This window comes from Ipomoea nil, unplaced genomic scaffold (genome assembly GCF_001879475.1).
Source record: "Ipomoea nil cultivar Tokyo-kokei standard unplaced genomic scaffold, Asagao_1.1 scaffold0805, whole genome shotgun sequence".
Taxonomy (NCBI): Eukaryota; Viridiplantae; Streptophyta; class Magnoliopsida; order Solanales; family Convolvulaceae; genus Ipomoea; species Ipomoea nil.
This window is the reverse complement of record NW_017617233.1, coordinates 2,765,118-2,792,347: the sequence shown is the minus strand read 5'-3', so window position 1 is coordinate 2,792,347 and position 27,230 is coordinate 2,765,118. Positions and strand designations below refer to the sequence as shown.

Below are 27,230 nucleotides of genomic sequence, written 5' to 3'. Positions count from 1 at the left end.
ATATCCATATTTTCTGCTGCATTTTACACATTCGCGCACATTAAGTACAAATCTCAGACACATTAGACATAACACTCACGCACATTGAGTACAAATCTCACGCACATTAATAACCGCACAACCGCACGGGAACCTTTCACTATATATATATATATATATATATATATATATATATATATATATATATATATATATTTGTAATTAAATAAGACCACATCTTCTCATGAAATCGTGAGACTTGTATATATATATCATATATACACACAATCTTTTACATGAATGCATACAATTTAAAATTCTAGCCACACAATGCATAAAATCTAACCTGAAATAGTTTATGTGCATTCATGTTGGGTATCATGGGAAGAGGTGGTCGAGCTCATTGAAACACCACACACACATATTGTTGGTACAAAAATTATTATTTAATTTTAGTAATAATGTATTTTGATCATGAACCAAAACAAATTATGGTGAAATGGGAGTACAAAATAAATGGGAACATGATGGGTTTATAATGTTGTGCTTAATGCATGATTATAGGAAAATGGAGGAGGTGATGTGTAGTGGGTTGGAGAAATGGGGAAAATGCAAAGCAATGAACACGTGGGCTTATGCATGGAAAAATAAACAAAGCAATTTTTGCACTACTCTACGTGGGAACATGCTACATAATTAGAAAATGGGAAATGCTGCCATCACTCAATATCATGCGTAAATGGGAAAAATGAATATGTGAATTGATTAGGTAGGTGCATTTTGTATAACTGTGACATTAGTACAAAGTTGCATCTTGTAAACTTTTTCATAAAATTACTATACAACGTTGGCGTGATTTTTCAGGAAAAAAAAAAAAAAAAAAGAAGTTGGCGAGAGAAACATATCAGATTCGGAGGATTTTCCGCGGCTCCTTCATTGGAGAAGGTGCATCGGGAAAATTAAATAATAAAATAATAATAAACTTTTCAAGGCACCCTCTCTACGAGGGTAACTCGAAAAGTTTATTAAATATTTTATTGTTAAATTTCCTGTGGCACCCCTGAGAGAGGGTGCCTCGGAAAGTTAAATAATATTTTATTATTTAATTTTTCGCGGCACCATTTTTTTGGAGGTGCCACGAAAAATCCAAAAATATTTTTAATTTCTTTTTTTTAATCGAAATTATTTTTCACTACACCTTTAAAATAAAGGTGTAGTGTATTCTTATTTGTTTCTACTATTCACTACACCTATATTAAGAGGTGTAGTGTAAAGCATACTTATATGTTCATTTTTGTAGTAGTGGTTTAAAGTGACATTCAGACTGTAGTTAACATATTATCATGGACGGAGCTAGTATGGGGGCAATAGGAGCAGCTGCGTGCCTCCACTCACCTCATCCCACCCCTTTATATATATGTATATATATATACATATATAGCATTAAATGTTATATAAATTCTATATTTATATTTAAAATGCTTGTTGTTTGAGTAGTGTAATTAGTTGAATTTTAAATTTGAAACTAAAAAAAATACAAATCTTAGGTTCAAATCTCATTAACAATATTTTTTCTTATCCCAATTTGAGACGGTCCCTCATTTTCCCCAACAATTTTGTGAGATTGACATAACTCCCAATCAATTGTTAACGTGTGGTGGATGCAATGGCTAGTGGAATAGTACGGAGTATTAATCTATAATTGTTTTTTTTTAAGTATTATTCTAATCTATAATTGTTTTTTTTTTATTTAAGTATTATTCTATAATTGTTATTAACTGTGACTATTGTTCTAGTACTACTGACTCAGTTACAATGTAATATATGTTCATAACTATTTTCTTAATCCACTGAACACAAATAGTCAATATCACATCTACTGGAGTTCGAACCTAAAACCTCCCATATGAGAGAGCAACTTGGTGCTATTAGATTACAAGGCTATTGAAAAGTGTAACTGTGAATAACACTACAGTGACAGGCTGATAGCATTTGCCGAGGATGTTGATGCGGACTGATTGCATATTGGTTTTACTGTTTTTTGAAACAAAAATCTTGCGCAGCATTAATTAGGATTTTGTTTGCTAGAGGAGACACAAATGCCTACATTTAAAGCCCATGAAATTACAAATCAATAGTTATATAGTCAATCTAGGCAAATTATTGTGTAGGCAAATTATGGTGTGTCTACACCGTGCTGTGTAAAATATAACAAAAAAAATATTTTTAATATACTAAAAGTAAATTATTCATGTTTAAGGATATAAGTTTTCATATTTGTATCTTAGTTGACAAGGAAAGATTTCTAGGGTTTGATTGCAGTATATATAGTCTAAAGTTCTTCTAAGAAAGGTGTCAACATTATCTTGTCTAAGACGTAGAAGGGGGTTGACGACTGATCATTCAAGGACTGATCATATACTATGCCATTATATATATTAGTGATTAGATGAGACCACACCTTCTTGTTAAATTGTGAGACTTGAATATATATAATATATGCACATAATCTTCTACATGAATGTATACAATTTAAAATTTTAGCCACACAATGCAAACAATCTAACCTGAAATAGTTTATGTGCATCCATGTTGGGTATCACGGGAAGAGGTGGTCACACACACATACACACACGCGGTTGTGCGGGTGGATGCACATTAAGCATTAAACTGACGCACTTTAAGTACACAACACACGCACATTAAGCACACAAACAAAACACCTTAAGAACACAAACCCACGCACCTAAAGCACAAAACTCACGCACCTTAAAGCTAAGTTTCAACAACTACTCATCACATTAAGAACAAACTCACGCACTTTAAGTACAAAACTCACGCACCTTAAGCACAAAACTCATACACTTTAAGTTTCAACACTACTGACATTAAGTACACACCCACGCACCTTAAGCACAAAACTCACTCATCTTAAGCACAAACTCACGCACCTTACGTACGAAACTCACGCACATTACTCACCACACAACCACACGGGAGACACTTACCCGCACTGGAACTTAATTTTATATATATATATATATATATATATATATATATATATATATATATATATATATATATATATATATATATATATATATATATATATATATATGGAAGGGATCAGGTGCATTTGTGGCTTCCCGTGCGGTTGTGCGGTTGATTAATGTGCGTGAATTTTGTACTTAATGTGCGTGAGTAGTTCAGAATTACAAGCTCAGAAGGAAGCAGAACAGGAAATTTTCACAGTTTCCTTCTTTTTCACAATCTTTGAAGCTCTAATTAACAGCTTCGCTCTCATTAGCAGCCCCTCAGTATGCAAAACAAAACAAGATAAAATTCATTCCTCCACCACTTCGAAACAAAAACAAGAAGATGCAGCAGTGGATGCACATAATTTTCACAGCAGTGAATGAAAAACACACTCACGCATATTAAGCACACAACTCACGCACCTTAGGCACAAGACTCGCGCACCTTAAGTACAAAACTCACGCACATTAACATTACACATTCACGCATATTAAGTACAAATCTCAGGCACATTAAACACGATACTAACGCACATTGAGTACAAATCTCACACACATTAATCAACCGCACAATCGCACGGGAAGCATTCAACCGCACAGGAACCTTTCAATATATATATATATATATATAGGAGGAGGTGATGGGTGTGTACTGTGTAGTGGGTTGGAGAAATGGGGAAAATTCAAAGCAATGAACACGTGGGCTTATGCATGGAAAAATAAATTAAACAAAGCAATTTTTGCACAGCTCTACGTGGGAACATGCAACATTAGAAAATGGGAAATGCTGCCATCAGTCAAGATCATGCGTAAATGGGAAAAATTAATATGTGAATTGATTAGGTAGGTGCATTTTGTATAACTGTGACATTAGTACAAAGTTGCATCTCGTAAACTTTTTCATAAAATTGTTATACAAGGTTGATGTATGAATAGGTGGTAGACCTAGTTCAATAAATGATTTGAATTTTGTATTTATAAAAATAACGATTGATCTTTTATATTTGTCAAATAGAGAAAAGCGTGACCGAGATTAAATAAAATTTTAAATGTAATTTTTATACAATATTTACATTTTGAATTTTTGACACAACTTTTTAAACAAATATTATTTATATATACAAATTACTTGAAAAAAGAGCCCAATTTAAGATACCGCACAAGACCCTATTTTTATTGGAACAACCCTGCATTTATTATTAAATAAATAATAAGCACACCCTTACAAGATCATTAAAATATCTAAAATATGTTATTATGATTACATTCTCAAATTTAATCCTACAATTTTAATTTGATTATATTGCATCCTTGAACTTTTTTTTTTTTTTTTTTGGTGGCAATAGAATTCAAATCAAGAATACAATATAAGTAATTAAAATAGTAAGATTAAATTAAATATAAAAATGACACTAAAGTGAAATTTAACGCTTAGCTTAACAGTTCCGACAGGTCTATATCAGTTGGAAACTCACTCCAACTGAATTGTCCTTCGTCACTGAGTTCCTTGTCGGAGAGTATATCTTCCCACCACGTCACATTGTCGACTTTGTCGTGTGGCGTTGTTTCTAATAATACTGACGGCAAAGTGGTGGTTGAGTTGTTTTGTTGGACATTTTCCATTAGCAAGTCCGACGTTGTTTCCGGTTGTGTCGTAATATTATGTCCTTGGAGTTGACCATCATAGGCAACCGTGGTAGCATTTCCGGTAAATAGCGTCGTCGGAGATGATGAGGCGGCGTTTAAGAATCTCCGAGGTCGAGGCCTAACGACGGTGTTTTCCGTGATTTCTGGGGCTTTGCCCTTCCAATTATCTTGCCTTGGAGAAGCCATAGCCATGGCAGACACCTTCTTCTGAAGATGGGTGTTCCAGAAATTCTTCACATCGTTTGCTGTTCTTCCCGGAATTCTTCCAGCAATAAGCGTCCACCTAAACACATGTTTGCGTACAAGGATTTACTACTATGATGGATCTCAACCCAGCAATATGCTTAGTTGAGCAAATACAAATTTTGGTGGCACGAGTATTAACAAAATGACACTTTTGATCCACATTTTAAATTATATTCCTACTAATTTTTATCCATGACTACTGTTTTAGTGCTAAAATTTATCACGCCGGTTACCCCTTCATTTAAGACATGCCCAAATATAAAATTATTAAGGGTATTTTCATTATTTTCAAATTAAGATCTCAATTTCAGCATGAATAAAATGATTTAAGCATTAAGATCTATCTCAATTCACAGTTCTACTCATCAAATTAAGGTAGGATGAGGAGCAGAACTGCGAATTGAGATTGATCTTATAGCTTAAATCTCTTTATTTATGCTCAAATTGGATTCCTAAGTTGAAAAATGACAAAAATGTCCTTAAATTTTTTAGATTTCGGCATGTCTTAAATGTAGGGTTGACCAACGTGATGAATTTTGGTACTAAAATAATAGTCGTGGATGAAAATTGGTACTAAAATAATAGTTAATAGTTAATTGATGAAATTAATATTGATAGGAATTAAACATGTAGACCAAGACTATGTGATCTAATGGTACCCGGGTTGGACTTTCATTTGGAAGATTACGAGTTCGAGTCTCAGTGGAGGCGTTATTTGTTCTTTGTGTTACAGTAGGTTGAGAAAGTATAAACTATCATTTTGCTACACGTGGGGCTAAAATTGGTATTTACTCATTCTTAGTTCCAAGTAGGTCAACTATGCACAGTTAATCCCAAAATTTTTTCATATCTTTCTTAAAACTAATGGTTATAAATAGGTGAACATTAATCATTTAACTACATCTATTCATGGTAAGCAACAACGCCACAATTTCATAGCACTAAACTCAACCCTCCGAGCCCCAATCTCAACATAGTACTATTATATTAAACACAAAATATTAACTTTAAAAATAACTACACAGCAAAACCTAGCCTCATCCTAGGTTTATCCCTTCCTTTTAGATCCAAAAAACAGCAAAACCTAGCTCGCTACAGTACATGTGTACTGTTGAATTGAACTTGCCTGTTGCCTAAGAGCTTATGGAGGCGGAGAATGAGATCAACTTCATCAGGACTGAAGTCGCCTCTCTTTATATCAGGATGGAGATAATTCAACCATCTTAATCTGCAACTTTTTCTGCACCTATTCAATCCTGCAATTGTCACAAATACGCGATTACATATTGAGTCAGTAAAAATAATAGTAATATATTCATGCATGAAGTGATAATAGAAATGTTTTAATTTATGATATATTCAGGTTACATTATATTACCAGCTCTAAGGGGAATTAGATGCCATTTTCCTTCACCATATTTCTGAATGCACTCTCTCAAAAGATGGTCTTCTTCTTCGGACCAAGCACCTTTTCTCACTCTCGAAGACGATCCCGACAATACAGATGAAATAACCATTATATTGAGGGGTGTCGGAAATTCGATCTTAGCTAAGGTTGTTATAGCACCAATAGGCCGAAAAAAGAAAATAATAAAAAGATCGAGAAACCTTGAGCAATATATATAATAGAAGACAGCATTAAATTATTGGTATAAGCATGCCAGGCCTGCAATATAATATAGTTAGCAGAGCTACTATATATACCAGTGATATGCAATACAGTTAGCAGAGCTATAATGTATACCAGTGATGGCAATATAGTTAGCAGGAGCTATAATATATACCAGTGATGATTTCGGGACATGCCCCCGGCCAGTTTGTGTATAATAGTAATCAAACTAGTGATATATGGATTTTGATTGCTATAAATTATTGATGAGGATACGTATGTATATATATATATATATATATATATATATATATATATATATATATATATATATATATATATATATATTTGGGCACGCTCTAATGAGAACAAGCGCCCAGGAGAGAAATAAGAACCATTTACAGCTATTCACATGTCCATATCAACGAATCAGATATAATTTTAAACAAACGACGTGGTGACATTTTTGTAAATAACTCGAACATTGGTGAAAGTAAATGTGTTATAAGTACATGTAGCTGGTGCACCTTTTTTAATAAAAAAGGGGGATACCCACTTTATTTAACAAACTTAATGGTTTATGTTATACACCTAGCGCCAAGCTGGGATGCCATATAAATCATCCTCAATAAGTAGGGATGGTCAGTGGCGGATTCAGGAATTTTTTTCAGTGAGGTCAAAAAATTAAAATAAAAGAGAAAGTTTGAAAAAAAAATGAAACACTTTAAGAAGTATAACAATAAATATTGTTGGATATAGCGAAAAATAAAACATATTAAAACTTTATAAAAATATTTATAACAAAATATGAAACATAATTAATTTGATAAAACAATTCGAATATAAAACACATTATAAATTACACATTCCATTATTAATATAAAGAAAGTTATATATACATCTCATTATTAATATAAAGAAAGTTATTGTTGGAAAAAATAGCATGTTAAGTGGCTATTTTGTGGTACAATTATTAGTGGGGTCCACTACCGATTTGGGTCGGGTTAAAGTGGATTCGGATTCTTCGTAGTGAGACGAAGAGATCGATATATTGTACGCTCAAAACGGATAATGGGTGAATGAGATATTCAAAGTAGACCCATTTGAGTTGGAAAATGAAGGGAAAAAGTGTGCTTTTGTCCCACATTGCTTTGGAATGAAGATTTCCCCCCCTTATATACAAGAGCTCTTTTGAAGCTTGTAGAATTGTATAGCATAGAGGCTCTCTCGCGCGCGCGCGCGGGGGGGGGGGGTGTAAATCAAATTCCAACTAGCAGAGATTGAAAAAGGCTTGACACAAGCCCGAGCTCGTGTGCGCCGGCACCTGGGGGCACGAATGTCGTCCGGAAATGGAACCCGAAAGTTCTGACTGCTTTAATGTCATTTTTAATTGCCATAATAAAGACTATTGGCTCCTTCAACCCTATATAAGAGAGAGTAGAGGCAGTAGAGTTTTTAACACACAGCAATAGAACACGAAAGTTCGTTTTTCCAGCTTCAAAACCTCTCTGCTTCTACTCCTCTTCTTAGCCATACTGTGTTCATAACCACGTCTTGCTCGCCGGATTCTTTGTTTGAATGCTCAAACACTGAATCATAGCAAGTTTTATCCTGGGAAGCCTAGGCCACAACGCTCCTAGCATCTTTTGGGAGGTGTCAAATAAGGTTTTAAGGAAAGAGTGCTCACTCGACTCTTGCAAAAACCCAACACCAAACACTGGCCAAATTTTTCATCTTTTCTTCCCTTCTTCCCAGAAAAATAATAGTCAATTTTTATTTGATTATTATTTGTTTTCTACCAACGGTACCAACAGTTATATATACATGTTGAGCAAAAATGTGAAGAAGATTGAGACAATGTCAATGCAAGCAATCAACCCCAAGCCATTTTGAAACCTAAACGCGTTTCTTACCACCTTGTCTACCAAAGTTTTTGTTTACAAAATCTGTTTTATAATACTTATACTAATAATGTACTATACATATTATATACAAAGCTATATATAGGGTAGGGGTGGGGTGAGGGAGGGCAGGTGCCCCCCTGCCCCCCTTTGGCTCCGTCCCTGAGTACAACATCAGGGGGGATTTTCCAGTACATGCAAACCTTTGGGAAAATGCTTGGCTTGTTTGGAAATTGCATCTGCGACACTATTTGTCTATTTTGCTCAAGAACAATCTCGACCACCTGCCAGAATTTGAACCTGCGCAGCTCTTTTTTGCATGCCTCCAGGATGTTATATGCTGCGATAGAAGGGTATGAATCACCATTGACAAACTTGACAATCATCATAGAATCATTTTCAAAAACTACTTTCTTAAAACCCATTTTAACTGCTAATTGAATGCCTTTGAGTAAAGCCCAGGCTTCGGCTTCACAATAGTTATGTTGTGCAACCGAATGCACCATGCGCATGGTGCATACGATGTAAAACGACGTCGTTTTGACTAAAAACGCGCGTTCCACTTAAAAAAAAAAATTCAGGTTCGATTCTCGGCAATAGCATTATTGTGGATATATAATTATGAATTTTTGGATATTTAGTTCATTCATTGTAGATATTTACTTCATTCATTCACTGTGGATATATAGTTATGAATTTATGGATATATAGTTATGAATTTCTGGATATATAGTTATAAATTTTTGGATATATAGTTATGAATTTATGGATATTTAGTTCATTCATTGTGGATATTTAGTTCAATCATTGTGGATATTTAGTTCATTCATTGTGGATTTTTACTTCATTCATTCACTGTGGATATATAGTTATGAATTTGTGGATATATAGTTATGAATTTATGGATATATAAAAATGTTATTGCTGGGAATCGAACCTGATTTCTTTTTTAAGTGGGACGCGCGTTTTTTAACCAAAACGACGTCGTTTTGCATTGTATGCACCATGCGCATGGTGCATTCGGTTGCACAACAAAATTTGCGTCGGCTTCAAGAGGAGAACAATTTCCAATATTAAAGACAAATCCTTGTTTCCACTAGCCCATGTGATCGCGTAACACCCCTCCGCACGAAGCTTTATTCGACTGTAAATCTACAGAGCCTTCAACATTCACCTTAATGACTTCTTCGACTAATTTAGACCAAGCAAGTTGCTTCCATTCTCCAGAATTTACATTAGTCAAGGGGATATCGGCTTTTGAAAAAGCTCTGATTATCTCATCACACTGGGATGTAATCCATAACTGGTGCATCATTGCAAGTAAAAAGTGTAAATAAAATCACTTACAAGTGCACCTATTTTCACTTACAAGTGCAAGTAATTTACCTTGTTAACATTCGTGCACCTATATGCAACTAATTATAACGTTAGGTGCAACTGGTTATAATGTTAGGTGCACTTAGTATTGATGCTCAGTGTAAATTTTACTTGTACCTGTAATACATTTTACTTGCATTTATAATACGTCTTACTGACACTTAGGTGCACTATATGAAACTGCTACTTGCACTTGTAATACATTTCACTTGCACTATGATGTTCAATTATTTACGAATTGAAAATGCCACCACATTTTTTTTAAAAACTCGGTGCTTCTCATCCGTTAGATTTGTAAACGTGGACAGATGTCATGCGTTCTGAGTTATCTCCTGAGGGTTCAAGTGCGGGTGATGCTTCCCGTGCGGTCAACGCACCTTAAGCATTAACATGGCGCATATTAAGTACACAAATCACCATGCACCTTAAGCATACAAACAAAGCACCTTAAGAAACACAAATCACTCACATTAAGTACATAAATCACGCACCTTAAGCACATAACAAAGCATATTAAGCACAAAGCCAACGCACTTAAGATTTTAAAATGGCTCACATTAAGCACAAACTCACGCACATTAAACACATAAACCACTCACCTTAAGCACAAATATCACGCGCCTTAAGCACAAAACCCACGCACTTTAAGTTTTACCAACTACTCACATTAAGCACAAAACACACGCACCTTAAGCACAAAATCACGCACATTAAGCACAAATCTCACGCACCTTAAGCACAAATCTCATGCACCTTAAGCACAAAACTAACGAACTTTAAGTTTTAACAACTACTCAGATTAAGCACAAAACTCACGCACCTTAAACACAAACTCACGCACATTAAGCACAAAACTCACGCACATTAAGCACAAAACTCACGCACCTTAAGCACAAAACTTACGCACCTTCAATTTGACTTAATTAGATGCAAAAATTACCAAATTGTCACAGCGTTTTTTTTTTTTTTTTTTTTTGGTAATCCTCGAACTTGATTTAAGCAAGATCAATAGCTCAGATTAAACCTCACACCCACACTTGAGGCGCCCACCCGCACCATAACCGACTTCTATATATATATATATATATATATATATATATATATATATATATATATATATATATATATATATATATGACTTTGTGGTTCAATGGTACCAAGTTAAACTTCCACATGGGAGGTTGTAGGTTTGAACTTCAATAGAGTATCTAACAGACACTCCATTATAATAGATATAATACTATTCAAATATATATGTATATATATACAGTTGAAGTGCCCTCATCAATTATATATATAACTATGATGTTAGCGGGTCAAATCTTATTTTTTTTAAAGTATAATTATTTTATATAAAAATATTAATAATAAAAATTCAGGGTCGGCCTAGTCCAGGATCGGCCCACGAGAGGCACGGGCCCAGGCCCTAGATAATTCAGGGTCGGTCCCAATCTGTGCTAGTCTAGGCCTAGGATCGGTCCGGTCCCGGACTTTGTCCACTCTAGTGTTTAGCACTTATTGAACAAACAAGAGGCTCAACGAGAACAAATAGGGGTGAAAACATATGTAAGGATAGGCTTGAAAGGCTCGGGCTAAACAAAACTGGTCTATATCATTTCAAAACATGAAAATTTTAAACTTCACTTGGAGAGTAATTAGGCAAGTTCTAGCAAATCAACTAACATTGAAATCTCACATAAACCTTCACTAGTACTATGATGTGGTTAACAAGGCTATTGGCAACAGAACTCGTTCACTTATTAAGTGGTTAACATGCAAATCTTAGACTTCACATGCACAACACACTAGATCAAGAATTAATTCACTTATTAAGTGGTTAACACGACTATTGGCAAGAAAATAGATCAATCATGTGTTACACCTTGACTCATCAATCACAAGTTGAATTGCAACAAGTTCCACCAAAACAGACCACACTTGATGCATTGAAAAGATGTCGAGACTACAACAATGGTGCAATTAATTAGGCAAATTGAGAAAGTGAAGAAATTTTAAAATAGCCACCGTTGCTGCATTCATTGATCCTGTATGTAAAATACTTATTGTGCATTCATTAAATATATTAGAACTAATATAAATTTACAATTCATTTCATCTTCTAGACTCAGCCTACTTGGATTAGAGGCAAAATCAACGTCAACGCTGACAACAAAAACACTTGGTATATAGAATGTAGCCATTATTTTTTTTTTTAAAAAAAAGGTTTATACACAAAGTGACAAACAATTTAACTCGAAGGTTAGTATCAATTAAAAAGACACACACACACAAAATCAAGTACTACACTCATTCATACTAATTCAAAAAATATGAACTTGAAAATGAACATGTGTAAAATGGATGTGTGAATTGTTGATGAAACTGGACACGTTGCAGTATCAATATTCGAACTACTTGCAGACTTATTGTTGTTCCTATTAAATAAACAAGTTATGAAAATAGAACAAGAGGTATTACTCATGAATCTTTTATCTCAAAAACTTTTCCAACATTCTTCCTAAAAACTTAAGTGATCTACTTCGTTAAAGTTCATTACACAACATATTTCAATGTTCAAATAATTTCTTAATAACCATTGTACCATTAGAAAGTTAAGCGCTCCTAACATCCTATGTTACAGTGTACACTGATTAATCCCTTTATACATACCCGTAATTTTTGAAAATACTTTTTAATTAAAACTCCCATTGTGTGTAAATTTGAAGAAATCATTTTTGTTAACTTTTTTTTTTTTTGGAAACTAGTTTTCGAATATAATAAAAAGTTAAAAACTCTTATGGAAATCAGTAATGGCCTCCATGGAAATTCATATCGTCCAATGGTATCAAGTTGAACTCCTACATGGGAGGTTGTGGGTCTGAGTCTTAGTGGAGGCGCTATTGACTCTCTGTGCCACTAGTTTGAGAAAGTAGTTATGAACAGATACTGCATTGTAAATTTGTAATAGAGTCAATAGTATTAAAAAAATTAACAAACTTTAATCTTATTCCAGAATAGTATCTTACCCTACAGATTTTGTCACTTTTTAATAATTGTAGAAGTGTATAAAAATATGAATAAATACTTAAATAGTGATTTAATTTAAACTTTATTGTTATATCCAAATGATATTAAGCATTAAATTTTCATTGGATGAGCATGAGATAAGATACCTATTTTATCTTATCTCATTTAGGCAATTGTAGAGCTTATGCTAGGCACTTGTTAAGTTTTTAGGTAATGTGTATTGTCGCTATTTTTTTTTGGTAAAGGTATTATCGCTATTAATAAATACTCAATAGTTCACTCAGACAACGACAGCTGCGCCGTGAGGTGCTTTAAATTTTTTAGGCACATTTAACTTGCAAACTTATGTTCAAAAAAACTTGCAAACTTAATTTTTAAAAGAGGAAATTCTCAAAATGGTACTCGATCTTTTCTCAAATTAGTCATACGATTTTTAATTGAACCCAAATTGATTTGCTAATTATTAGATTTTAAGTTAAATTGATCATTTGCTAGTTAGGCGTGAACTTGACCGGTAAATTATAGGGCTAAACATGAAATTTATATTGTATAATATTTAGACTACCAACGCCATTGATTTTTCTCCCAAATTAGCGAACGAATTGTACAATTTACTGAGGGTAAAATAAAATTTAGAGAAAATTCACAATTTACAATTTACTTAGGGTTCTTCAAGTTTCAACAATTCGTTCGCTAATTTGGGAGAAAATTAAAAGAGTTGGTAGTCTAAACATTATACAATGTAAATTTCATGTTTTGCCCTCTAATTTGATGGCCAAGTTCACGCCCAACAAACGGATGATCAATTTGGCTTCAAATCTAATAGTTAGAGGACCAGTTTGGTTCAATTAAAAGTCATAGGACCAATTTGAAAAATGTCATAGTCGGAGTATCATTTTCGAAATTTTTTCTTTTTAAAATTAATTAAATTTTACAAAATTGGTCAATTCAATTTCATTTCACAAGTTCACAGAATTCAATTTCTTTTGAACAAAAAATTATAATTAAAGACACCTATAGATTGATTGTCACTTTTTAATACATTTTTTTTTGAAAGTCAACCATTGGGCTGTATTTATAGATAAATCACAATAGAGTCAGGGGGGACACTGTCCCAGTACATAGGTAATGTGTAGCTAAAAGCAGTTGCCGCTAACGTATGAGCTAAAGTATTATGCAATCTAGGAATAAAATTAATCGAACAATAATCAAACATATTTAAAAAGGTCCTGCAGTCATCGAGGACGTAGCCCAGGTATGATCTTGGGCGAGTAGTAGTTGACGTCAAATACGTGAGTAATGTCTGGCAATCCGTGTAGAGATTAACCGATTGCTCTCCCCTATCCTTGAGCCACGACAGCACTTCCTTGCATGCCATCGCCTCGGCCATGAGTGGTGAAAAACAGTTTTGCGGTGGAGTACAAAAAGCGGATATATAATTGCCAGTGTGGGTGAACAGTATCGCTCCAACAGTGGCCGTCATGGACGACGGCACATAGCTGGCGTCGATGTAGCATTGCCTCGGCTGTGTTGAAGAGCCCGTAGCAGGCTGCGGCATAATGGCTTGCGGATGTTGCGGCAATAATCCTGGGGCGTTGGCCAGTGGTACAATTTGGTGTGTTACGGCGTGGGGCTGAATGCCATGGGGCGGTGCGACATGAGGCGAACCCATGGACTGCTGGGCAGTTTGATCGGCTGTGGCAGCCCTCATAGCGGCAGTAGCGTGTACTTGCTGCCATGCTTTTACGGTTGCTAAGGCCGTTGCAACAATCTTTTTCGGCATTGATAAATAACCATTCCACACCGCTTCGTTTCGGGCTCTCCAAATATTGTATAGGATTGCAGCTGCAAAGAATATTTCATCAGAATTTAGAACATCCAATAATGTTTCAAACCAATCATAAAAAACATTTGTCACAATTTGGGGGATTGGAAGGCTAGATTGGCTCCAAATGGCTTTTGCATAGTCACACACTACCAATGAATGCACTATATCTTCATTTACTAGGCCACACATTGCACATAACGGATCAATATCCACTCTCTTCATAAGTAAATTAGTGGTAGTGGGTAATATATTGCTCATTGCTCTCCATAAAAATATTTTCCATTTCGGTGGTATTTTGAGATGCCATAGGGTATTCCATCTATCAAATCCCATGTTTGTATCATAATTGCCCACTATACTTCTGTACCCATTCTTGACGGAGTAGCATCCATTCGGATCCCCGTGCCAGTACCAAGTGTCCTCATAATCCGGGGAGATGGGGATCTTTAAAATTCTAGTTACATCATTTGGTTGGAAAATATCAGCTAGAATATGGGGGTCCCACATCCCAGTTGTTTGATCAATCAATCCTGCAACCTTAGCATCTGCCAACTGTACTGGCATCTCAGTCTGAATCATAGGATCTAATTCGTCCTGGAGCCATGGGTCTTTCCATATTAGAGTCGACTCACCATTTCCAATCCGTTGTCGCACCCCACTGGTAATTAATTCTTTTGCAGCCATAATACTCCTCCAACAGTAGCTAGGATTATTGCCTATACTTGCTTCTGAAAAAGTTAGTTTAGGATAATACCTAGCTTTATACACACGGGATACCAATGAGTCGGTATTTGTTAGGAACCGCCAAGCTTGCTTCCCCAACATAGCCAAATTAAATGCCTTCATCTCTACATTTCTTCATCTTTCTTCAATAAACAACTTATTTTTATTTTCATATAGAATACTGGAACTAGCTCCTCTCCCTCTCTCTCTCTCTCTCTCTCTCTCTCTCTCTATATATATATATATATATATATATATATATATATAGGTCCGTGAGCCATGGCGGTACTATTCTTCGCATTCAAACATTCAATGAAGTTCCGTCTGCGGAAGAATTCGCCTCCCATATCGAACTAAAGAACGTCCCAGCTATATCGTCTCCTACTAAGAACTTAATTTACTGCACTAGCTTAAAAAATCCAAAAATGAACTCGCAACTTTATATTTTTATTTTGGGAAAAAGGTTAAAAAATAAAAAATAAAAAATAAAAAAATACAAGCAAACAAACTGGGAAGTGGGAATACAAGAATATGGAGTGCTACTTGCATCTTCAAGTCCAGTGAACAAATTTTCTTTGCATTTACCATAACTAAGGCTCAAATGCTTGGAGTGAAATTGTAATTATAAGTACTGGTTTAGTATTCAATCTATAGATACAACATTTCTAAGGCATAAACTTACATGTCCATCATTGAATTTCAAGCATTTCGGATATTGCAGATTAACTCAAAAATGATTCATCTCAAAAAAAAAACAAAAAAAAACAAAAAAACAAAAAAAACAAAAAACATTTAGCAATGCATATATAGATCGATGCCTATGCATTTTTTGTTAATTTGATTAACAAACAATCAAACAAAAAGATGAAAAATAGAAAGGGAGATGGAGTGTTTGCAACTTATAGTAAAGAAAAAAAAATATGGGGGGTGGGGGGATAAGAAGATTAAAAATGGAGTTCTACTACATGCCGTGGCGGATCCAATAAACTTTTTCAGTGGGGGGAGGGGGGGAGAACGCATTAAAACAAAAGAGATAGTTTGATAAAAAATAAAACACTTAAAAGTATAGCCATAAATATTGTTGGGTGTGGATGAAAAATAAAACACCTCAAAACTTTATAAAATATACATAACAAAATATGAAACATAATTAATTTGATAAAATAATTAAAATAAAAAATAAATTATAGACACATCTCATTATTAATATAAAAAAAATTTATATATATGTGTGTGTAAATCTCACAATTAATTAATACAGAGTATTTAAAAATCATAAATAAATTGTGTCAGCACACACATTGCATTCAAACTCTGGCCTTCTTAAAAAGCCATAGCATATTCATTTAGAGGATTCAAATCATGGCACTCTACAAAGGTAACACGCATGCCTTGCCACTTGATGTATTCATCTCTTGTTAACCCTTCTCTATTTTGTAATACTTATCCTACAACTCGTACTATATATACATACAGTTTATATATAGGGTAGGGGTGGGGGGAAGGGGGCAGCTGCCCCCACTACCTCCATGTTGGGTCCGCCCCTGATTACATGTACTCCTAAATCTTGTGAAGCATATCAGGGGACTAGATCAAATCAAAAATTTATTTTTTAATGAAATTGAAGTGATAACAAGAGAAAGCATGGATCACGCCAATTATTTTCGGAATTCATTTCGCACTTGGAAGCATGAATTTATTTCGACACGATGTTATTATAAGACAGCTTGCCAGTTTTTATTTTGGGAATCTAGCCATTTTGCGCTGGATTCGATTAGACTGATAATGAGGGAGGATCTCTCGTTCTCTCTTAAGAGCATCCACATCAGTGGATATTATGGAGATAATGTCAGATGAATTATCTTGGGTGGGGATAATAACAAATGTGGGGTGGGGTTATTTATCAAAATATTTGTTCTGCAAAATTGGGGAGAATGCAGAAAAAGAAGAAAAGGAAAGAGAAGAAAAAGGAGGCTGCTGTGCGCGTTTCGCGCACAGCAGCCTCCCACACGGGCGCGTCAGGCGCGCCTGACCCTTTACTTTTTTTTTTTTTTTTAATTTTTGATTTTGATTTTTTGATTTTTTTATTTTTTATTTCCTCCCCTTTCCACATTCTCTCTCCTAATCACTTTTACATTATCTCCCAATTCTCCCCAACCATTGTGGATGCTCAATGGATTTGGGTTTGCTCATTTAATTTTGCCAGCTGATTTTTGGACTTTTACTACTGTGTCTGCACGGTAAAATTAAAGAGTAAAACATGAATATGCACACACATCTTGGTAAAATAGTTACTTTATCTGTAAATTTTGACTTATTTGATCACTATTAGCTGTTTGACTTGGTTAAACAATCAATATGAGTGTTTGATTAATTAATTTTTTATAACAACTTATTGCTTCAAAATGCTAAAATTAAAAAAGTTGCTCAAAGTAACTTTTTTTCGATCAATTTTTTAGGAAAGTCATTTTGTATGTAATCAGCTAATAACTAACAGCTAATTTACCAAACACTTTTTTACAATCCGCTAATGCTATCAATTAGTCAAACCCACTAACTCAATCAGCTAACAACCATTTACCAAATACCCCCATAATATTTCGGAATCTAGCATATAATGCTAGCTAGTCCTAGTGAAGAGTTCCTTGAAAGCATTAAGGAAATTTAATATTATGGGGGTGTTTATTAAATAGTTGTTAGCTGATTGAGTTTGACTAGTTGATAATATTAGTTGATTGTAGAAAAGTGTTTGGTTAATTAGTTGTTAGTTGTTAGGTGATTAAATGTAAAATTACTTTTTGAAAAGAATTAAAATTTGAGGTACTTAACAAGAATTCGTTAAATAGATCATAAGTTTTTATCAAATGGTACCCGGGTTGGACTTCCATTTGGAAGGTTGTGAGTTCAAGCCTCAATGGAGGCGTTATTGATTCTTTGTGTTTCAGTAGATTGAGAAAGTATATGAACATATACTACATTGTAATAGAGCCAGTAACATTCAAAAAACAAGAATTCGTTAAATAGATCATAAGTTTTAATCAAATGTTGATGTATATATATATTGTGGCTATTAGCTAATTAAGTGGAATCACTTTTTAAATATGTTTGGTATTGTGTGAGATTGTTTTATATGAGCCGTGTAAATATTTTTATTTTTATTTTTATAAAATGTTTTGTGTCAAACACTATTATATTTTCACTAATATTATGAAGGAACGAATTAATAATATTTAATGTTAGGATCGAAACGGGTTTACAACACCAAATTTACAATAGCAACTTGGACTGGAAATATTGAGAATAAATTCCAGTGTAAGATTTAAAATAAATCATACACAAAGCAAAACAAATTGAAGAAGAATTTTTTCTGTATTGGCAAAAGGATAATACAATAGGAATTACAAATATAACTCTCTATTTTCTCTCTACAGAATTTACTATGCTACTGGAAATATTCGGATGGGATGGGATGATCCAAATGAAAGGAGGATGTTGCCTATTTATAGCACCAAAAGAGTCTAGAGAATTCTTAAGCATTTAATATTATATTAAATGCCTAGAAACTTGCAATGCAAGAAAAACTTCTCCTGCAAATTTTCTCAAAACATAGCAGCAAATCTAGCCCCATGCTTTTCTAGTTTTCCTCTTAGACAAACCTCCTCCCAAGTTCCTTAGGAAATCTACTCCTAAATTCCTTAAAAAATCTCCTCCCAGATTCCTTTAAAAAATCTCCTCCAAAATCATCTCAGACAAACTTCTGTCCATTCCACATTCTGACTTTAATATTTACTTTTAATAATATTTTTAATAAAAAGATAATACTTTTTTATGCTTAAAAAACGGTATACATTTTTTTTTTAAAAAAATGTATTTTATATATTTTGAAATCTGTCACAGGTTCCAAAGTCTTAATTACGGGAGCTTTTGGAGTTCTTAATGACAGATACCCCTGTAGAAAGCTAGTATCTCCGGGACTCCGGAGTCTCTCCCTCCCTTTGATATAAAAAAATGTTAATAATAATAGTATAAAATAATAAGTAAGCCGTCTTATTATTATTATTTTAAATTTTCAGTTACAAATCTTATTATATTTCATATCTATTCCATTCTCATAATTTTTTTTTTTTAATGTTATTGGCTCTGTTACAATGTAGTATCTGTCTATATACTTTCTCAACCTACTAAAATACAAAGAACAACATTTCAAATGGAAATTCAACCCGAGTACCATTAAACCACATAATCTTGATCCATTCTCATGAAATAATATTCTTAATTTCTTAAAATTCATTTTTTGAACGAAACATGCAGTAAAAGATTACGAAATCAAAAGGAATATAAATATATTCCCATTCATTTGGTCCGTACTAAAGACTTGTGTCTTTCCATCACAATATTTGGTGAAATTTTTAATCTATCAATCATTATGCTCATAGAATTTGGTCCACAATATAACATCGTCCAATCAAAATATTTTGGTAAAATCGTTAATCCATAAATCATTATTCTTATTACAGTATTATTTTATAGTACTAGAATTTAACACGACGTTAGAGTATCGGACAACTTGACAGCTTTTATTTTCAGAACGACTCTTCCCATTTTTCTTCTCCAAAACATGAATCTCCATCCAGACAGAGCACGTGGGAAGATGTAAATCACAGTGACTCAATAGTTCAGTAGACAGGACTAAATGCTGGTGCACACAAAGAATCTGCCAACTTTGAACATAATTCTCACACTGCCGCCGTCGAGATTTAAATCTTGATCTCTTCTCCTAAATACTATCCACTAAACCATTGAGCTAAACCCATGGACTACTGACTTGTTACCAACCACTCTTCCCATTTTTCTTTTGGTAGATTACAATGTACCGAAAATGAGGCCTTCTCCAATCTCCTCGCTAGATCTGGATTTCCTCATTTAATGTTGTCAATCGATGTTTTAGACTTGTACAACTATCTACTGTATCTGTAGGGCAGAGTAAAACATGAGCCGTCAGATCTGTAACCACAAAAGATTACTTTTTTTTTTTTTTTTTTTTTTTAGATATAAAAGTGAAATACACCCTCCAATGTATTAGTGTTAGGCCGCAGCTTAAAGAATCAAATCCAACATTATATCATCCAAATGACGCGAATTGCTACAAAAATATAAATAAATAAAATTGATTTTTTGGTGTAATGTGTCAAATTAATAAAATTTGACGTGGGAATATGCTAAGAATATTTCTTTTGATGTGATATATAGTGAAAATTTTGATATTTTGGTGTAAGGTGGATTGAAGATATTCTTAATTGAATTAAACACATTTTGGGAAAAGAAAGTATAAAACGATGTTTTCTTTAAACTTGGAATTCTATTACTATATGTACTTCCAAATTTTACCCTTCACTTTTACTCCCTGATATGACAAATCGGGATCAACTACTTTTATCATGTGGGTCCCAGAGAATATGTCTACATCGACTCTGTTTGGCAAATCTAACTGAAAAGCTATAAGTTAAGAGCTGAAAACTTAAGAGCTGTTAAGCTAGCTGTTATAGTTAAAAGTGTTTGGTAAAATTAGTTTTTTGATAAGTTAATAAATGTAAAAAGACTAAAAAAGACATCTTCAAAAAATTTAAAATAATTTATTTACATATTAAAATTTAACATTTTGAAATAAAACTATTAGTATAATCACGATCTAGCATCTCATAACATCTTTATCCTATTCATCATATGTATTAGATAATCAATCTTATAATAATAATAATAAAACAATAAATGTGCGGCTAAAAGATTTGTCGTGAAAATTGCAGATAAATGAAGTAAAGGGTTTTTAATTGGGAAAGGTAAATGATGTTATTTCTTTAAAATAATAAGGATAAAAATGAAAAAAAGTTAGAAAGCTCCTAACTTATTTTGAAACGCTATTTAAGGTAGCGTTTCAAAATAAGCTCTTATTTTAAGCTAGGAGCTTATTTGGGGAACATTACCAAACAGAGCTTATAGTTTATTAGTAGCTTAAAATAAGCTATAAGCTCCTAAATAAACTTTGCCAAACAGAATCATCAAGAATATATGAGATGGAGTAAAAATTGAGAGTAAGAAATGAGAATGCATGTAATATTTTCATTAAACTTGTGGTCATACGGATGTGCACGTCAGAAGATATGGCTTCATTGATGAGACCAGGAATTATTTAGTAATCATTGTATGGCTTCATTCAGGAGACCAGAATTTATATAGAAATCATTGCTGGTGTACGTACACAGGCTACCAACCTTCCACGTGGTAATGATTAAAAGTAATAAAATTACATATGCTTATTTTTCTTCCTTACAAAAAAGGTATATTCTATATAATATTTGTGTATATATAGTAGCTCTGCTCACTAGGTCGTAGTGCTAAGAGATTAGCTTGTTCTATTGTTAAGGTTTCGCTTTTCTTTTCTCTGCATTTTGGTGCTATCCACGTAGATTACGTATAACAAAGTTTACGATACCCTGCCATGGCTAATTCATCTGCATGGTCGGGAGTGAGAAAAGGTGCATGGTCTGAAGAAGAAGATAATCTTTTGAGGAAGTGCATTCAGGAATATGGTGAAGGAAAATGACATCTTATTCCCATTAGAGCTGGTAATTAATGTAACCTTAATGGCATCTTAAACATCTATATATATATATATATATATATATATATATATATATATATATATATATATCCCTCTATATATACAATGTATATAGAGGTTTAGTTTCAAATGTAAATTATAATGTTATCATGTGAACCTATGTATCATTATGCACCGTTGATCTTGCTCGATCTCATGATTTTGACCTAGCAAATATACATCACTACATTACTGCACAATTGCACGTACAACTGCACAATTGCACCAGATGCATCACTCCTCAGATCTTGACTGTCCAATCTCACATCTCAACGGTGCGTGAGGTTTACAGGTTCACATAATAGCAATATTAATGGTTCACACTTGAAAAGGAAGTTTAGTTTCAAATGTGAACCAATGCTATCATGTGAACCTATGTACCATTATGGACCGTTAATCTTACTGGATGTTGTAGTTTATAATGATTTTTACCTAGTAAATATACATCAATGCACCAATGTACAACATCACTGCACAACTGCACCGGATGCACTGCATCCCTATCTAGATCTTGACCGTCCAATCTCACATCTCAATGGCGCGTGAGTTTACAGATTCACATGATAGCAATGGTTCACACCTGAAATAGACTATATATATATGTATGTACTTATGTAGTCAGATGTGTGTAATAATTACAGGGTTGAATAGGTGCCGGAAAAGTTGCAGATTAAGATGGCTGAACTATCTCCGTCCAGATATAAAGAGAGGCGACTTCAAATTGGATGAAGTGGATCTAATTATGCGTCTCCATAAGCTCTTAGGCAACAGGCAAGTTCACAAATACAGCTGACAAAAACTAAGTCAAAAGTAATTCAAACATTTTACTTACGTCGTCGAAAATGTTTTAATTATTTTCATGTTTTAATCATCAGTTTTTAATTCATTGTTTTCTTACGTGTTTTAGGTGGTCGCTTATTGCCGGCAGAATTCCGGGAAGAACAGCGAACGATGTGAAGAATTACTGGAATACTCATATTCAGAAAAAGGTATTTGCCATGGCATCTAGCATGCAAGATAATTGGAAGGGCAAAGCCCCCGAAATGAGGGAAAACAACGTTGTTAGGCCTCGACCTCGGAGATTATTCTTAAACACTACCTCATCATTATTATCTGGGACGCCGCCATTGACCGGAAAAGCTACCGCCGTTACCTTTGATGCTCAAATCCAAGGACATAATAAGATACCGCAGCCGGAAGCAACATCGGAGTTGGTAACGAAAAATTTGCAAGAAAACAACACAATAATCACGGCGTCAGAATTAGAGACAACAACGTCAAACGACAGAGTGCAGTGGTGGGAGGATTTTCTGTTCGACAATGCAGGAAGCACGTGCATGAACCAAGGACAAGTCGATTGGCCTAACTTTCCAACTGATATGGACCTTTCGGAACTTTTAAGCTAATAAAGTCTACATGGAATCTTTAGATGAATTTTACTTTTAAATTAGCTACTTGTTATACTGTACTCTTTTTTTTTTTTTTTTTTTTTTTTTTTTTTTTTTTTAACGTTTAGTCTTACTGTTTTAGTTAACTGTACTATTTGCTTTCTTGACTTGATTTCTATTATTATCATATAAAAAATAGGAGTAATAATGTATATCATATTGAAAACCTAAAAACTCAAAAATTTTCAATCAATTTTTTTTTTTTCTTTCATATCTTGTTCTTGAGTAGAAGATCTATTTTTCTCACTTAATTCAGATTCAAAACTCTCTTTTTCTCTGTCTACATGGGAAATTTGGAGTTCAAAGCATTCTTCTTCTTCTTCTTCTTCTTCTTCTTCTTCTTCTTCTTCTTCTTCTTTTCCTCTCCCACCATTTAATTAATTTGTTCCCAGGCTTCTTCTTCCCTTAAATATATTGTGAATGTTTCTCAGCATTACAAACTTTAATTTATTCTTAGCTACTTCACAACATCTATAATACAAACTTCCTCTACAATTTCAATGTCTCTACCCTATCCAGCTTCTCACCCATCCATCTAGGTTGATCAACAACTGAAAAATAAGAAAAAGAGAGAGAGAGAAATGAGGTAAACTAATTAAATAAGTCTAAATATACCACTATTCTACGCTAAAATGTTTTGTAAAAAATGAGCATATTAATTTTTTCATACAAGAAATACACTAGCATATTATTTTAAATTCACAGGGTATTGATCTAGTGGATGGGGGTTTATCCCAATTAGGAATATTGGAGGTCTAAGTTTGAGTTAGACTCTTTGTGCACTAAAAAATACAATCAGATGTTGAGCTTGAAAGCTAGAAAAACATTATTATTTCTAAATGAAGGATCACCGACCACTAGTACAAAATAGGTCATTTGTGTTTGTTGTACGAAGTAATAGACATTTGTTGTACAGCAGACGCCTATGAGCCAGACGCTAATGGTCATGACTTTAGGCGTCGGTGGTTCACTGTCGCCTAATGTTGACTATATGTGTTCGTTCTTTGTGATGAACATACACCTATAGTTAAATTATTATTTTTTTTTTGAAAACAAACGAAACAAACTGCATTAATAACTAACAAAACATAAATAGAGACGGGCGGGGAAGAGACCCACGAACCCAGAACAGACAAAGAACCAGTTGCTCGTGCAAGCACATGAGCCACATGATTCGCTGACCTCTTGACATGGCAAACGGAAACATTCTCAATGTCCATAGCAATAGTAAGACATTGCTTAACAACTTAACCAACATACGAAAAGTCTAGAGTACGGGAATTAAAAGCAAGACAAAAATTTAAACAGTCTGATTCTACTATAATATTATTAAACCCAAGCTCATTTATCCAAGCCAAAGCTTCCTTCACCACCAACGCTTCTGCCAATAAGGGATCACGATCGCACCCAGATGGTCGCTCTTGGTTGCCATGAACCGGCCCTGATGATCCCGAACCACCGCTCCATAACCTGCACCATCATCAAAGACCGCTACATCAATATTACACTTAAGAGAGCCTTGGGGGGGGGGGGGGGGGGGAGGGACCAAGCTGCAGGGATTTTTTTTAAAAGAACAATAGGCGTCAATTCTTTGTGAGGAATAGACACTTATTGTCACCACTATAGACGAATTATAGTGGTTTTAGGCGTCTGTTCCTTGTAAGGTGTTTGCTCACGCCGCTATGACATCCCCGCTACAACTTCTTGGTGGATGTTTCCCTTCTTCGTCACGTCGCTGCTCAACCACATCATCATCGAAGATGCTTTCTCAAACTATGGTCGACGTCGCTGTCAGTCTGCTCACACCTAGTCAACGTCGCTGTCGCTGTGCTGCTTCTTCGTTGTCACCACCGCTGCTCAAGCTCTTCGTTGTCGTTGCGGTTTTCTTTGATGGTTGCCAAGGCTCAAGAGATGGTTAGGGTTGCGCTAGCAACATATGAATGCTATTCTTTTTTAATATCATATGAACAATAGGCGACTATTCACAATGGCCTATTGTCAATGAAATTTAAAAAATAAAAATAAAAATTGGCGACACTTTTCGCGCTCGTGTATTTCATAACAGAAGCGAAAAGGGCCACAAAATTTAAAATTTTGGTTACTTTTCGACTCCGTTGTGTTTAGAACGGGCGCAAGGCACTAATTAATTAAAATTGCACTTTTAGCATCTGTTCTTTTCATACAACATATGCTAATTATATTGTTTAAAATATTACAAAAATTTCACAGCTCCGTGTTTTAGTATTTCTGTTGGTCCCGATAGAATGAGATGAGAGTCTAGAGGGGGGGGGGGGGGGGGGTGAATAGACTCTTTTCGTTAGAAGCCCTAAACTTCACCTTTCGGTGTCTTGGCGCAGCGGATAAGATAGATTTGTTTTAGATGCTTTGCACGAGTTTGCGTATTTAGACAAAATTTCGGTAACGATGATAAATGAAAGATACGAAAGCAAAAAGCGTAAGTAAAGAGATAGAGAGGACACGAGATTTTATAGTGGTTCAGCCAATGATGCCTACTCCACTCTTCTTCCACAACTGTTGGAAGGATTGCACTATCACTCTTAGTAAAAATACACAAAGACTTCCTTGATCACTAAGCCGGACAGCCTTCGTAGGTTTTTCAACTCCTCGAGTTTACTCCGCCTCTATCAACTTCTTCTCCTGAGTTGAGATTGGTAGAAAATGATTTCTGGTATTTTCCAACGATGAGGTCTTGACTCTGAGATATGATTACTTCAACCAATTGCCAAGACTTCCTTGAGGTGTAAGAAGATTCTTCAAGTAACTTAACACCTCAAAACTGGTTCACAAAAGCTTTTAGTAAATTGTAGACTTTTCAGGAGCTTTTGTAAGTGAGTGAATTGAGTGATAATGAACCATCACCTTCTCAGTTGATGAAGGTGAGTTTATATAGGTGATGAAAATTCATCCGTTGGAGGGAGATGAAATTTTCGAACCTTTTAACCAGTGGACAAGGACCGGGGAGCTTCATGCATTAAATGCTCCATTAATGAGGTTGTGCCATGTAGCCGTTGTAGGTATGGGAAGCATAGGGATTTCGTCCTTTAGCTGCAAGAGGTGGTACATCTTCATTTAATGCTTCTTGAAAAGTGTGTCCCATAAGGTGAAGTCCTTATTGTCCTAGGATGTTGTCAAATCAGACAGGTGACTCATTCTTGTCGTTGTTGAAGAGAGGTAAAGCTTGATAAGGATCGTCTTTCACCAACACTGTCCTTTCGTGCTTGTTGACAACTCCTGTTTGATTCTTGTTGCTGTTCTCGTGTCTTCTTTTCGCCTTGGAGACCCTAACATCTAGTCATAACTCATTTTCGTGTGTTTGTCTAGCTTAACACGAATTTCAAGGGAGTTATGGCAACTTTCGTCTAGGACGAAAGCAGCAATTGAAAAAGCTAATGGTTAGGGGTTTACTTTTCTACATTACATTGGTATCATCAAAATCCTAATACAATGTTCCTAACAATTTCTTTTTCAAACAACATATGCTAATAGTCTAATATTTATTGTCAAGTTTGTACTAATGGACCACCTTCCTCAAACCGTGGACATATATGATCCATTATTTTAGCTAGCATAATGTTGGAAGGTAATTGTTGCATGATTTTTTCCCTTTTTTTAAAAGAAAAAATACATTTAGTTTTAGGAATATAAAATTTGTATTATTTTCATTTTTTAAAGAATGAATGACAGAATGACCAATGATATTGCAACATTATATTTTTGCATGGTAGAACTTC

The 27,230-nt window shown here is 34.4% G+C and overlaps 2 protein-coding genes and 1 long non-coding RNA gene across 3 annotated transcripts; 1 reads left to right on the top strand and 2 right to left on the bottom strand.

Moving 5' to 3' along the window:
* Positions 1 to 4,434: 4,434 nt before the first annotated feature.
* On the bottom strand, positions 4,435 to 6,461 carry LOC109177650 (transcription factor MYB75-like). The gene is made up of 3 exons (XM_019327064.1): positions 6,286 to 6,461; positions 6,034 to 6,163; positions 4,435 to 4,944 (listed from the first exon to the last, which is right to left on the bottom strand). The coding sequence occupies exons 1-3, from the start codon at positions 6,422 to 6,424 to the stop codon at positions 4,446 to 4,448; spliced, it is 768 nt and encodes a 255-aa protein (XP_019182609.1). The 5' UTR covers positions 6,425 to 6,461; the 3' UTR covers positions 4,435 to 4,445.
* A 5,500-nt stretch (positions 6,462 to 11,961) lies between these two features.
* LOC109177634 lies at positions 11,962 to 24,842 on the bottom strand. Its single transcript, XR_002053605.1, has 3 exons — positions 24,713 to 24,842; positions 21,638 to 21,641; positions 11,962 to 11,972 (listed from the first exon to the last, which is right to left on the bottom strand). It is a non-coding gene; the product is annotated as an uncharacterized LOC109177634 (long non-coding RNA).
* On the top strand, positions 21,789 to 23,482 carry LOC109177633 (transcription repressor MYB6-like). The gene is made up of 3 exons (XM_019327050.1): positions 21,789 to 21,995; positions 22,672 to 22,801; positions 22,938 to 23,482. The coding sequence occupies exons 2-3, from the start codon at positions 22,773 to 22,775 to the stop codon at positions 23,434 to 23,436; spliced, it is 528 nt and encodes a 175-aa protein (XP_019182595.1). The 5' UTR covers positions 21,789 to 21,995; positions 22,672 to 22,772; the 3' UTR covers positions 23,437 to 23,482.
* Positions 24,843 to 27,230: the final 2,388 nt, after the last annotated feature.